Source organism: Carcharodon carcharias, chromosome 1 (genome assembly GCF_017639515.1).
Source record: "Carcharodon carcharias isolate sCarCar2 chromosome 1, sCarCar2.pri, whole genome shotgun sequence".
Lineage (NCBI taxonomy): Eukaryota > Metazoa > Chordata > Chondrichthyes > Lamniformes > Lamnidae > Carcharodon > Carcharodon carcharias.
The window spans coordinates 80,947,727-80,962,708 of record NC_054467.1 but is presented as its reverse complement, the minus strand read 5'-3'; the positions used below and the strand labels follow the sequence as shown (position 1 = coordinate 80,962,708).

Below are 14,982 nucleotides of genomic sequence, written 5' to 3'. Positions count from 1 at the left end.
CTGAACTCCAAAGCTCAGGTGAGAGTGACTATCCTTGACATGTAATAAAGCACCACATCAAAGGTTATTGCAGAAAATAAAATCTCATGGTGTAGGAGGGTAACATTTTGGCATGGATAGAAGATTGGCTAGCTATCAGGAAGGAGACAGTTGGCATAAATAAGTCTTTTTATCATTGGCAGAATGTGAGAAGTGGTGTGCCACAGGGATCAGTGCTGGGGCCTCAGCTTTTTACAATTTATGTAAGTGGCTAGGAGAGACCTAAGGCATGGTGGCCAAATTTGCTGATGACACCAAGGTAGGTAGGAAAGTAAGTTGTGAAGAGGATGTAAGGAAGCTACGAGGTGACATAGATCGGTTAAGTGAGTGGGCAAAGATCTGTCAAATGGATTATAATGTGGGCAAATGTGAAATCATTCATTTTAGCAGGAAGAATAAAAAAGAAGCTTATTATTTAAATGGTGAGAGATTGCAGAGCTCTGAGATTCAGAGGGACCTGGGTATCCTAATGCATAAATCACAAAAGGTTAGTATGCAGGTACAGCAAGTAATTAGGAAACCTAATAGAATGTTATCATTTATTATGAGGGAAATTGATTACAAAAGTAGAGAAGTTATGCTTCAGTTGTACAGGGCATTGGTGAGACCACATCTGGAGTATTTTGTACAATATTGGTCTCCTTATTTAAAGAATGATGTACATGTGTTAGAAGCCATTTAGAGAAGGTTTACTAGACTAATACCAGGAATGGGCGGATTGCCTTATGAGGAAAGGTTGGACAGGTTAGGCTTGTATCTATTGGAATTTAGAAGACTTAATTGAGATTCTGAAGGGTCTTGACAGGGCAGATGTGGAGAGAATGTTTCATCTTGTGGGAAAATCTAGAACTAGGGGTCACTGTGCAAAAACAAGACGTCGCTAACCTTTTGTGATTCATGCATTAGGACACCCAGATCTCTCTGAATCTCAGTGCTCTGCAATCTCTCACCATTTAATTTTAATAAGCTTCTTTTTTATTCTTCATGCCAAAATGAACAATTTCACATTTGCCCACATTACATTCCATTTGCCAGATCTTGAAGACAGAGATGAGGAAAAATTCTTTCCCTCAGAGGGTTGTTTGTCTTTGGAACTCTCTTCCTCAAAAGGCAGTAGGAGCAGTGCATTTGAACATTTTTAAGGCAGAACTAGATAAATTCTTGATTAACAAGAGGATGAAAGGTTCTTGGCAGTAGGCAGGAATGTGGTGTTAAGGTTACATTCAGACCAGTCATAATCTGATTGAATGGTGGAGCTGGCTTGGTGGGCCAAGTGGCCCATTCCTGCTCCTGATTCATAAATTAATTTATATGTACGTATCAAGCATTTGACCAAGTGTGGCATCAGGGCACCCTAGCAAAACTGGAGTCAATAGAAATCAGGGGGAAAGGTGTCCGATGGTTGGAGTCATACCTAGCACAAAGGAAGATGGTTGTGATTGTTGGAGGTCAATCATCCCAGCTCCAGGACATCACTGCAGAAGTTCTTGAGGTAGTGTCCTAGGCCCAACCACCGTCAGTTCCTTCATTAATGACTTTCCTCCTATCATAAGGTCAGAAGTGGGGATGTTCACTGATGATTGCGTAACTTTCAGCACCATTCGTGACTTCTCAGATACTAAAGCAGTCCATGTCCAAATACTGTGGCTACAAGAGCAGGTCAGGGACTAGGGATCTGCGGCAAGTAACTCACCTCCTGTCTTCCCAAAGCCTGTCTACTGACTACAAGGCACAATTCAGGACTGCGATGGAATACTCCCCACTTGCCTGGATGAGTGCAGCTCCAAGAACATTCAAGAAATTCAACACCATCCAGGACAAAGCAGTCCACTTGATTGCCACCCCATGAACAAACATTCACTCCCTCCACACCAAGGTACAGAGGCAGCAGTGTGTACCATTTACAAGATACATTGCAGGAACTCACCAAGGCTCCTTAGACAGCACCTTCCAAACCCACAACCACTACCATCTGGAAGGACAAGGGCAGCTGATACATGGGAACACCACCACCTGGAAGTTCCACTCCAAGCCACTCACCATCCTGGCTTAGAAATATATCACCATTCCTTCACTGTCACTGGGTCAATATCCTGGGATTCCCTCCCTAACAGCACTGTGGGTGCACCTACACCACATGGACTGCAGCAGTTCAAGAAGACAGTTTACTACCACCTTCTCAAGGACAATCAGGGGTGGGCAATAAATGCTGGCCTAGCCAGCAATGCCCACATCCCACGAATGAATAAAAAAGCACATGGACTGCAGTGGTTAAAGAAGACAGCTCACCACCACCTTCTCAAGGGCAATTGGAGATGTGCAACAAATGCTGACTTTGCCAGTAACACTCAAATCCCATGAAAGAATAATTTTAAAAAATGCTGGTGGGATATGGCATTTGAAGATTCATCATTGACTTTGAGGTCACTGACCTTCTTGTGGCTCTACAGGAAGGTCTTTGGGACTCAACTCCTGGCATTGACCTCCATGATTATCTGCTCCCTGTCTTCTGAGAAGAGCCTCATACCCCCTCACCACACCCTCCTCCGCCGGTTACAGGAATCTTTCCTCCTTTTCAATTCCTCCACCAAGATCCAGTGCAGCAAAAAAAAACTTAGAACTCACTCTCTCCTATGTTTTGCCGTTCTTCACTGTTTCCCATGTTTAGAATCCTGACTGCCAGCACCTAATCCATGGACCATGGACCTCGCCTTTAAGAGGTGCCGGTGAGCTTTAAGCAGCGCAGGTTAGCTTTAAATAGTGCTGGCCAATCAACAGCACAGTTAGCCCTGGTTTGGCGCTGAAATAATCGAAATGAACTGGCAGCACGAATTAGTGAAGGAGCGCGTTAATCCCACGTCACCAACCCACCCACCCACTTTGGAGAGGGGTTGGGAAGTGCTATTGAATTTAATCCCCGAAATGTATCAGATTTTTACTATAATGGAAGAAAGTAAATGTTGTCCAATTCCTCAGCAGCTCAATATTTTATTCATTAAGTAAAGGAATCAGTCAAATATATATGTGTAATGCTTCTCCCTATTCCAGATGTGAATATTAGATCTTGATAGAAACTCAACTGAAGACTACATCAAGGATCATATTTTAGTTTTACACGGTTACATTTTACATCGTGGTATGATCCCCTTGCATATTGTTGCTACTTGTTTCTATGCATGTGAAGGAATATCCAGTACAGCCGCTTTTAATAGCCTGACGTTTTATTCTCGGTTGTGGAGTTGATGTTATTGGTTCATTTCACCAGACTGAGGCAGGGCGGACCACTTGGCAGAACACACATCTTACTGGAAACTGCTGGGTTCAGTCCCAAGTTTAACAGTGTCAGGTGTCGGAATCACCGTGTTTAAGGTCTCGGCATGTCGTGTGCTTTGTTGCCAGTCTCCCGTAATTAGGCGTAAAATTTTCCAACGCAAAATTAAAATATCTCAATTGTTCTGAAAGTCGACAGAACACCATGATATATTCTGTACAAAAACAGAATTACCTGGAAAAACTCAGCAGGTCTGGCAGCATCGGCTGAGAAGAAAAGAGTTGACGTTTCGAGTCCTCATGACCCTTCGACAGAACTGATATATTCTGTTACTCTTTTGATTCTGGTAGTCATAATCTGCTTTGTTCTTTCGATCATTTTACTGATTTTCGAACGATTAGAGGTGTGATTTGAATCTCGCCTTTAAAGCCCACGTCGTTTCGAGAAACAACTTTGCATCCGCAATGTTAGTTGTGTGGGAAACACAAGGTTTATCAGAAATATAAGTGCATTCGCTAAAGCGAATAACGTTGGCACAGTGAGAAACTGCAAAGCTCTATGAAGACCAACTAATGTTGCAATTATGCTTGAAAGTATAATGACCATTCACAGCAGCCAATACACATTATCCTCCACTGTTAGCATTATATCAACTGCATTTGTTTTGTCTCCATTTTTTTTCAAAATGATTATGGTGAAAGATTGTTCAAAGTTGTACGCAGGTTGATGCTTTACATATTTCACAATATTCTCCGCGATAACTGTGATTAGTGAATAAATAAACTACTCAGTACAGAGAATATAGATCAGCAAAGAGAAGTACTGGAAAAACCATGTTTAAAATAGCTAGAATTCCTGGAAGACAGAACACAGACAAATATAAAGGAATGGATTTCGTACAGCATTTCTTAATGTAATCGTGTTGTTATGAAACCTAGCTAACACTATTATGTGTTACGAATAAGTTTAAATTACGTACTGTTTCACTAAACTACATGGCTGGAATTTCTCAGTTTCTCTATCCGTTAAGAAACAGAAATAATGATTTTCCACATCCTATCTGATAAATATTCTCCACTTTTCATTGCATTGTAAATGGAATCCTGTGCAACTCATTCAAGCTTTTCGAAAGCTTTTAACAAAGGTTCATATGAAACACTCTCAATTTGATTAAATATTAGGAGAGCTCCAAGTCAAATACGTGAGTGAAAAGCTGGTCTCTCTCACCAGAAAGGTTATTTGTGCAGGCAACATTTTATGGATAGGTGTGTGTAATTGAGAGAAAGTGACTCCAAGGTCTACCCTTTAAAGTAGCTAAAGGATCAAAATACAACATGGAATAAATGATTTCGCTTTTAAAGATGAACTAATGACCAATAACATATAATAAAACTATCATCAAATAGAGACTCCGAAAATGCGGGGAGAATAGATTTCTTTGTATGCCATATTATTAACCAGGGGAAGAATCTGGCGGCTTTATTACCAGAACTAACTGGTTATATGAATCTGCTGTAATTTAATAGGTTTATTTTCGCATGTGAGTAACCAACCATAAGGCAATGCATTTAGGTTACAGAATAAGTCGCTTTGCAGTTGTAACTCTTCGCCGCTTCCTGGGGTGTAATTAAGAAGAAAACATTTTCTTTCAAAGTCAAGCTTGTCCTCCCAAATGAAACGAGACCACATAACCAAGATGAAAATTAGTCAACAACAGCAACTTTTAATTATATAGCGCCTTGAAGACAATAAAACACCCGCATGAAAGTTACATGAGTGCGTGTGTACAGGTCAATGGAAACAAATTATCAGCTATCAAACTTAAATTTATGTTGAATATTTGAAAGGACGACGATTTGTACATTGTTTATTGGACCTTGTTCTGATTTGTTACTTCATTTTATTTCTTGTGTTTTATTATTAGTAAAACGGTAATTGCCGCGCTGCCCTTGAGCTCAACCCCGTTCCATCCAAGTTTAATTGAAAAAATGTGATTTTTTTCAGATTTCCCTGTAATGTATCAACAATTTGTACAATGGATTATGATTCCTGTAGTTGTTTAGAGAAAGAACACAACTGAGCTGGGAATCTGATTCTGTTTTGCCCCATTTCCTGCCGGCCGGTCTCCGCACACAGAAACCCGAATGCTGATAGCTGTGTTTCAAACTTTTCCAACTACATTAGCACTTGGCGTGCGGGTTCAGACATTATTGGGTAAGGTAGCATTCAGCTCAAATGGGAAACTGTCTCAGGATCAATACTAAGGTTATTTCAATGATTCCAACCATTTCTGGTGTAACAAGATGCAGTGCAATTCTACTTTCTGTTATAGTCAGCCGACTGTTTGCTGTCTGTTTAGTCATGGAACTCAGCACCTGAGACATCCCAACAGGTTAATTTCCCTTTTTTTGTCCGTTTCACTTTAGCGCCCCTCTCTGCCTTCTAAACCAAACCCACAAAGTGTAATTGCAGAAGGTTTAACAGCCCATCTGGGTATCAGGGCAATGTTGGGAGTCAATCCACACACAGGCAAATAAAAAATGCTGCTCGGCAGATCGGTGTACTGAGAAGCTTCCCGCTGCTGGGAAACCTGGAATACCTTACACTTTGGGGCATGGAGATAAATAAGGAAAATTCTGCGGTGAATGCTTGGCCTGTCCTTCCCGTTTTCACCAAAGATCAGCCAGCTCGGTCATTTGGCAGGGACCGGAGCATAGCAATCTCGGAGCGAAGAGGTCCGTTTAATAAGTCTACCACAGGAAATCTATCAATTACCAGTATCTCATCATAAGACATGTCAGCCAGAAGTCAAATCAACGTTGTCAACACCCTTCTTCTGTCGTATAGATCCACTCTCAATAGCTTTGGTCACACATTTCCCCCATTATACCTGGCCGACTATGATCATAAAAGGCATTTAAAAAATCGGTGAGCTAAAACTAATATGCACCTTAAATAACGCGGCATTAGACATTCACCTCTGCAAGATGTTGAGGAATAAACAATTTTGCATACTGATTTGTGAAAGTGGATTATTCAATAAATGTTGTAACCGAAGCACATTTGCACTTAAGAAACCATATTTTATACATTTGCATGGTGTAGTCCAATCAGTTACATTTATATCGATCATACTGTGCATTTGTGTGTAAAAATTGGTGGCAGGAAGTCACGCTGTTACCCGTCTTCATTTCAAAATACAGTTTATTACTGTTTGATGTAACAAGGCAAACTGATAAAATGGCAAATATTACGAGGAAGCAGTGGCCCGCATTAAACTCCCTCGACTATCGAGTTGCTTCATTCCTTTAGTGTCGGATTTAAGTCCTAGTACCGGGAATAATCTTACGTGTGTTACTGCTGCATGGTGTAACATTCAGAAATGTTGATTCAACCTCTAAATATGTGCGCGTATACAGTTATTTAGAAAAGAGAGAATTGCATAGAGAATAGTAGAAAATAAAATGTTCTGGCAAAACATTTTCGATTATCCTTTTCATTAATAATGCTGACGTTTAGAAATAAATCACGTTCTGCCGCTCTCTATAAATAAATGTTACTTTGAGTATTTATCAATTTATGATAAGTCATCGCTCACGACAAAGTGACCCAAGTAATGTTTTCATAAACTATAGTTGCTTATATAATGATTTATTTATGAAAATGGAGGATATTATTTAACAGGAAGCAAGGGTGGGCAGACAATTTTGTTGGCCCATCCCGCCAGTTTTAAGCAATTACGACTTCAGCTTCACTCAATTCATTGAATATGTCAGAGGCCACCATTTCCTGTTGTGACATTGAAGGCCAAAGGTTTTTCCAATGTGATATCACATGGTACGGTCACCGCCTCCCTTCTTTTCGTTTACTCCCTTTAATATTGGCACCCTACCTGTCCACCGCGTGTTTAGAATACGGCTGGAGTATTGGAATATTTGTATAAAGCCAGGAACTCCTGTTATTATATTGGAATATATGTACATAGCCAGGCACTCCTGTTATCAATCATTGCACGTATTGTAGTTTTGGTTCAATATACTGCTAATAGGGCCTCGTTCGATCCTGTATTGCGCTCTGCATTCATTATCTGTTTTCTTATATTTAAAAAAATCCCTTCAATCTCAAAATCAATGGAAGCGCTTTATTCGTGCAATACAACTATACTTGATATAAATCGTAACGTAAGTATATATGCATTGCACCATACAACTGAACACTTCCCTCTCCCCAAACACCTCTAACATCATATACATACACACCCTTGCACCTGGAGCTACTGTTGTTCATACTACATCTGAATATTCGCTTAACTATCCTGCCTCGCTAATGATGATTCGAATCAGCTGTCGATTGTATCCAGGGGTGGAAACAACTTCTGCGCAGAAACATATCCATGTATTATGATATGAAATGTTTTTTTAAAAAAACCAGTATGCGGTAATATCCAAGGGAGCATTTTCCGCCTTTAACATTTTGATAAATCAGTCAGCTCAAGTCTGAATGTATCCTCAAAGCACTGGCATTGCTCTTCCTCAAAATCCAATTTACTTCATATTTCACTGTTCGGCATCTTTCCTCAGCTTTCGTGGAATTACTATAGAAGGCAGCCAGCCTTTACAATGCAATAAGGACTGTAACCCACTAAGTAGCTTGTTGTGACGCTTACCGTTTTTTTTCCAGAAACCAGGACAAACGCAACTCAAGACTGAAATGGTTATCTACCGAAACCTATCATTTCTTCCAGAGACTGCAGCGTTGACTTATCCATTTTCAATAAGGACGGTTTAACATTAATAATTCATCGGGATTCGAAACGTTAAGGATCCTTTAATATCAAAATAGTAACGGTACTGTACATCAAATGGGTCAGCTATCTCTGAAATACGTACACATACATGCCGAGTATTCCTGAACCTAACACATAATTTAATCAGATAATTTTAAACAATAACAAGATTGAGCTCAGTAGAAGCGTGAATGTTTCAATATGTAAACCCTAAATATAAGTGGCTTTCTTGTAAAGCCAAGTTCAGACATAGCGATAGAAACAGCCAAGTGCATTGCAAATTCTGTCATCTGGGTTGCCTTTCAGCGTTATTGGGCCACCATATCCATGCGTTGTACTTCACCCTAGAGAAATGCTTATTTTTTTGTCCAAAGTGATAAAATGTGCCCTTACTCAAAGTTACTTAACGAAGTATATAACTGGTGCCAAAGCTGATTGCAAACAGGACATTGTGAACGTTTGGTCAGAGCTTGTAGCCATTAATACTCCTGGCCTCTGATTTATTTACATTTGAAAAATGTCTCATTGTACACACATTTACATCAACCAAGGCATCGCCATTTTGTTGAAAGGCCCTCAAAAGTTGGCTATGAATAGTTGTCTCTCCATTGGGTAAGAAACGGCTTGACAGAATGACAGTATTAGAAAGTGGCCACGATAAATATCCGGGTCACTGAAGTGAGCAGGTATCAAAAACAAAACAGGTTAGCGGGAGTGGTACATAAGACCCATGTCTGCAGCCTAGCCGTATCCAAGTTGTCTTTTTTTAAAAAGAAACAGAGAACACAAGGCCGGAAACATAAGGAAATAGATGCAACTACTGAACGGTCTGTCTACAGTGCTCGCAAACATTCCCACTCAGGCTTCAAGATAACTAAACGTGCCTACTAAATTTGCAGTGCGATTCTTACTAGCAGGCTTTCTGGCTGAACGAGTTAAAATGGAAACACACATTAATCTCGTGCATTACACGAAACAGCTGGGTGCACACCGTTTTTAAATTTAAAAAATAGCAATACGAATGCATCTAACAATTCATCTAACCTGTATTCACCTAGTACTTGTCAAGAAGCTACTGTTTATCAGTGAAAGTGTAACAAGTGCATCCTTGTCCATCAAATCCACTTCGCCCCCAGACGTAAATTCTATTCCGGAGTTAACTGACGGGTTTTAAGAAGCGTTCTGAAAAAGCATGTTTACTACAATGATTGTAAACTGTAATCATGCACTAGTCTGGGTAAACTCTGGGCACACGTAATCTAACACGCCAGGTCTTGTGTAAACTGGTGTAAATTCCAATTTACGACATTAATATTAAACGTATTCTGTACCACGCTTGTAAAATGGATTCCGTGCACCACCCATCTCGCCTGCTTGGTATTGATACACTCCCGTCACATAACTGTCAGAAAACTGACCTACTTTATTAAAATCGAGTTTCGGTGTAGATGTCAAACAATTAATGGTCTACTTTATATCTATGGGTTATTTTATTCCTGAGCCGATAGCAATTTCATCTTCAATTTAGCAACAAACACTGTATTAATGAAGTTGGGAATCCCAACCGGGGGTACATGAAGCGTGAATAAATTCCAGTGTGGAATTTTAACGCCATTGCCTGAGAGACGTAATGTGGAATAATCCCTTTAAATTCAACTGTGGGGCCGCATATTAGTAATGCCGAACGTGCAGGCATCTGAGCACTAGACTGCATTGTAATTTTAATGTTCACATTTAATAACAAACCAGTAACATATAAAGATGTATAAATATGATGTGCTATTCAGGTTTTATCACTGAAACAGATGGTGCACGGGTATTTACAAACATTCCCAGTAAAGAAATCGGATTATCACTGATCTAATGGACTCCACACAGCGAAAGCTGGATAAATACCAGGCTGGAAATAAATCGAGAGCGATAAATGCAGACAAAACAAACGCCCTGGTCCGAGGAAGGAGCTTTTTAAAGGGGTCTTCCTTTGGAATTTCGCACATTGCAAGTTGGGTGTGCTTTTTAACAGGGGAAATAGCTGGTCGTCTAATTCTCCTTTACATCGAATTTGAGAGGGGGAGGGGGACGACGACGCACACATTCGGGATGAAGCTACGGTCAGCCACACTGCCGATTAAGTGTAGTCTGTCATTTGTGGTCCTTTTTTAAGTCAACGTTTAAAAAATACAACAAATAACATGTGTGACGTGGAAAGCGCGATGAAAGAGATAAAATCGATTTGGAGAGAAATGCAGATGGGCAGAAAGGTGCGAGATTAAGAGATGAGGAGGACGAAAAGATCGCGAGAGGCCGTAAATTTATTTCAGATGGAGCATCAAATTCAGATCGTGCGATTGCCTTATTCTTGGCATATTCTAGATAGAACTTTTTAAAGAGTCAGTAGTACGGTCTTTATGTACCAACCATATCGGGTACAAATATCACTGTGGGTGAACAATCCTAGACAATAGTGGAAACAGTGAATTTGAATTAAAATCTTAAAAGGTATGCGAACTATTAATCCGTCAGCTCCACCGTAAGTACCCCCACGTACGTAAAAATGAAGGGTCAAGAATACAAATAAAGATTGCACTTAAACTGGATATTCTGTTTTAAGCAAATCACGTGTCCAACAAAACACTGTGCAGTGACTGAATTCATTCAGTGGTTAAAAAAACATAACTGTCTTACTGAAATATAAATCCTCATCCAGAATTGGAAAGCCTTGAAGCAAAATCAGGTACATGTACATTTAAAAGACGGGTGTAGGATATAGAAATAAAGTCAAACAGGGAAAAGGCAATGGAGGGTCAAAAGGAGGTTTTTAACAAATTACATACCATATATGTTTTCCCAGTTAAACAGTATAAACAATGACTAAACGACCACTAAAAGTTCCTTGGATACAGTCAGGCACTGCTTTAAGCGATTATAGATCCCCATCCAGGACATGGAGATATTTGCTGGCATCGGGAAAGCAGAGATAAGGCGTGCTGCTCCCCGGGTAGAGGACGGGGAAAGATACTGGTAACAAACATCTGCGCAGAAAACTGCTCTCTTTGTACATTGCTGGCATCTGGACTATCTTAGGGGCATTTTCGGTCGTGTTTGTGACCTCCAGTTCGGCGGAGAGCTGCCTCTTCAGTTTATTTCTGCGGTTCTGGAACCAGATTTTAACCTGGGTTTCGGTGAGTTGCAGAGAGTTCGCCAGGCACGCCCGCTCGGCGCTGCTCAGATACCTCTTCATGTCAAACGTCGACTCGAGCTGGAAGATCTGACTCTTGGAAAATATCGTGCGCGTCTTCTTTTTTGCCAGTACTTTGGCTTTTTTGCTGTGTTTGGCTCGGGCAGGATCGTCGCTGTGATCCGTCGTGTCTAATGATCCGTAAGATTCCGGGCTTCTTACCGGATGGTTTGCATCCATGGCGGATTCGAGTGAAGAGGTGGTGGTGAGATAGCCAGCGTTCATTGTCTCTGCATCACAAAACCCAGCAAAGTCAGTTTTCTCCTGCGCTATCACTGTACAAAGCATTGCAACATTACAAAGGTGCATTACAGCATAATTGCCGGATATATAGACTGTGAAAAGATTGATCTAAAACCGGGTAACTGAGCAGTCCTGAGCCAAAACCTCTCATGCAAAAAAAAACCCTTCAGTTTGCTCATTCCTAACCCCACCGCCACAAAAGATTGTCGTGTCAAAGGATCAGGTTAGAATTTCCAATCAAATGTAGTTTCTGCAAATCATATTAACAGCCAAGGCACGGCTTACAACGAGGAGATTACCATATTATAAAAACAAAAAACTGCCGATGCTGCCAGACCTGCTGAGTTTTTCCAGATTACCATATTCCCGCGGTACCTACAAAGCCGATGCTGCATCTGCCTAATGTTTACAATACCTTGAACTGTTTTCCTGTAGTCCTTCGCGTGTCTCATGTCTGCTCTTGTGGCTTCATTCCGGGATTTTAATTCTGACGTCGATGTGACTTGCTGTTTTGCACGGTCGTGTTTGAGTTCTTTGCATTTGGGGCTGGGTTTCAGAATGCTGTCGATGGTAAATTTCAGCGACAGCGGCTGACACTGAAGGCTCCCTTCCTTGTCCATCACTCCCCAGTGTGATCGGCCCCAGCTGATGCAGCCTGATCGCTTATCGTCTCACTGAATTGTCCTGAAGCTCTCTGAGATGATCTCCGTCCCGCCAGCACCATTCCTGCCCGATCAGAGCCGCACTCGCTCATTTCACCCAAAGTTATTCATTCAGCGGGAAGATGGCGGTTCCTGGACGCTTTCATTGGTCCAAATGTTACCAGCCGGACTCATCCAATGGGAGGACGGAGGCGGGCTGTGCCGCTGGGCGGCATCTGCTCCACTCTACAGTGAGGTGACTTTGCACTTCGTGTCTGTCAGAGTCGAATTCTCCAAGCACAGCAGTGTTAATAGAGGCTTTTTTAAAAAATCCACATTTATATGTGGCTTAAGAGCCACCAACGCCGAATAATTGTTTGCCAGCCACATCGCCATTAACTCGACAATCTAGAAATGCAGAAAGGTCTAAAATCAAAATATATCTGTGCCTGTTTGCTCCAGTGGTCAGGTGCGGGCAAGTTGCCGCAGTCCCATCTTATCCCACGTTCTAATTCCTGCGCCTGAACCTGCTTGGCTTATTTATTTATGTTATTTATTTTTAATTTGCGCCTATACTCACAACCCTGACATTCAGAAGTAATACACGAGCAACTCCCCCTCCCCTCAGCTTTTTTTAAAATCATCCTCCTTTACCGTAGCAGAGAGGAGAACAACTGACTCGGAATATGAAACAGTCAAGAAACTTGACGCTTTGACTTGTTAACTCAATTAATAATGTCTATTATATTTGGAGGTTGCCATTTTACCCCGTCCCTAGTGCCTGAACTTGGACTAAGGCTTCTCGTAGGGAATGTTCTCTCTGTCATTGGTGTAGGCTAAAACGGCCCTGCTTCATTCCGTCATGTTGGTTCTTCATCTTTTACCTTTGTTTTTCGCTACTGGTTATAATGAAGATCCAGAGAAGAAAAGCAGTTTGGTCAAAAAAACCCAGTTATGTTGTCTATGCACGCTCCGGCAACATAAACTCCAGCACTCCTCTTTCACAATTAGCCCATCACCGAAAACCTGCAAAAACATTCAAGCTGCTGGGCACAGAACTTGGGCCAAAGGACAGAGCTAGACTTCAGGACTGGAACCACGTGTACTACATGCATATATATAACTTATGTATGCACATGTGTACTCAAAATAATTAGATCTCCTCTATGTGCACTGGCTGTGTTGTTAACTCTCAGTTATGTTGCAGGGAAGGATTGGTTGTTGAGAGCTCTGCCGTTTCAGCAGGAATACTCCGCATTGTCCCATTCATATTTGTCCACTCATGCTTGCCGTGGTTTACCCTTCCCTCTTGAATGAAAGAATGGCCGCCTGGTAAAGTCACCCATGGACGGAATGCACTGGGGTCCGCGGGATGAGGGGCTTTACTCTTCAGCTTCTAATGGTGCTCAGTTTATTTTCGCCACATGCCCTCCAAGGTCCGTTCAATTTTCCAGCTTGATGCTCAGATGAGTTGTCATAGGTTTAGCTTCGATTACAAAGATAAAGCCATATTTTACGCATACCACTACCCGGGCTTATTGAAAACAAATCTTCATCGTTTATGCTTCCCAAATATTATACTGGCATAGTGCAGGGATTCGCCCTGACTTCCTTAAAGCCACTAATCCAGCACCAGTGTGCATGAAAGACTGTGTTTAGATGTGTCAATAAATCCCCTTTGTTAGTATAGAACATTCAAAAAATAATTAAGTTGAAGATTTATATTTGATTTTTAACAAGTTTATTTCTGCAATTTAATTTATTTCAATTTTTAATTGTCAATGTGCATAAACCAGTTCGAAAATCTTTAAACATGTGACAGAAATGGGATGGGATACACAGAACACTAGTAACTTTCTTCATATATACTACACAAATGTGGGGAGTGTGAGCCGCACAAAGTGTCCTGTTGCTTAGGTGACAATTGAAATAAAAGTGTGCAGAGTTGTAGATCATTCCTTTAACATGCCAGCCACAACTGAAAAGCAAAATTGTAAGTTATTAACTGTAGTAAGGTCTTCTATTCAACAAACTAGGTTTCGAAATTCATGTTTTTTTTCTATAGTTGTCCATTTCAATGTGAAGGTGGGCTGCAACGTCTTTACTTCATCACCATTTGCTAATTTCAAATCAGAGAGCAGCCAAGCCACACCTGTCAGAACATTCCATCTAGTATTTAGTTATTAAAACCATTTTAAAATCTCACCTGATCCCAAAGCTTGTTTTATTTTAATTTTGACTTATACTCCTCTGTTCGTTAAGGTGGGAGATGGAAGACTTTCCATTTCAGACATTTATTGTAAACATAGTCCTGACCCAGGTCAACTATAATTAACTACATGTAGAGTAAAGCTCCCTCCAACTGGTCCAACCATACACCTCAGCTTTAACTTCAGAAAAGCACCTCTTAATGCTCCAGTGTGCTATATTTTATCCACCACCTGAGAGTCTGATGGAGATAAATACAATCATGCCTGTCAAAACGGAATTGGATAAGTACCTGAAGAAAACTAAAATGCAGAGCCACAAGAAAAGGCAGGAGAGTGGGACTGACTAATTTGCTCCAGCAACGTGCCAGCACAGACATGATACGCTGAATAGTTCCCCTTCTATTCTGTAACTGTACTATGATTCTGTTATTTACTACAGTTGCATGTCATGGTCTAAGTGAGTGAGATTGCCAGCTATGCCCAGGATTGAAATTGTGCAAATTGGTTTTACAAAGGACATTCTGTACCAACATGTGAGGATACATTCAAGCCAT

At 40.9% G+C, this 14,982-nt stretch overlaps 1 protein-coding gene across 1 annotated transcript; it reads right to left on the bottom strand.

Moving 5' to 3' along the window:
• Positions 1 to 8,121: 8,121 nt before the first annotated feature.
• On the bottom strand, positions 8,122 to 12,349 carry hmx4 (H6 family homeobox 4). The gene is made up of 2 exons (XM_041200156.1): positions 11,993 to 12,349; positions 8,122 to 11,564 (listed from the first exon to the last, which is right to left on the bottom strand). Exons 1-2 carry the CDS (start codon positions 12,195 to 12,197, stop codon positions 11,020 to 11,022), a joined length of 750 nt encoding a protein of 249 aa, XP_041056090.1. The 5' UTR covers positions 12,198 to 12,349; the 3' UTR covers positions 8,122 to 11,019.
• Between the last annotated feature and the right edge of the window lie 2,633 nt (positions 12,350 to 14,982).

What these genes read in the sequence shown, in the direction of transcription:
- hmx4 (XM_041200156.1), bottom strand. Translation starts at nt 12,197, where the DNA reads ATGGACAAGGAAGGGAGCCTTCAGTGTCAGCCGCTGTCGCTGAAATTT. An exon ending in CTACAGGAAAACAGTTCAAG is followed by an intron (nt 11,565 to 11,992) that starts GTATTGTAAACA and finishes TTTGTGATGCAG; the next exon opens with AGACAATGAACGCTGGCTAT.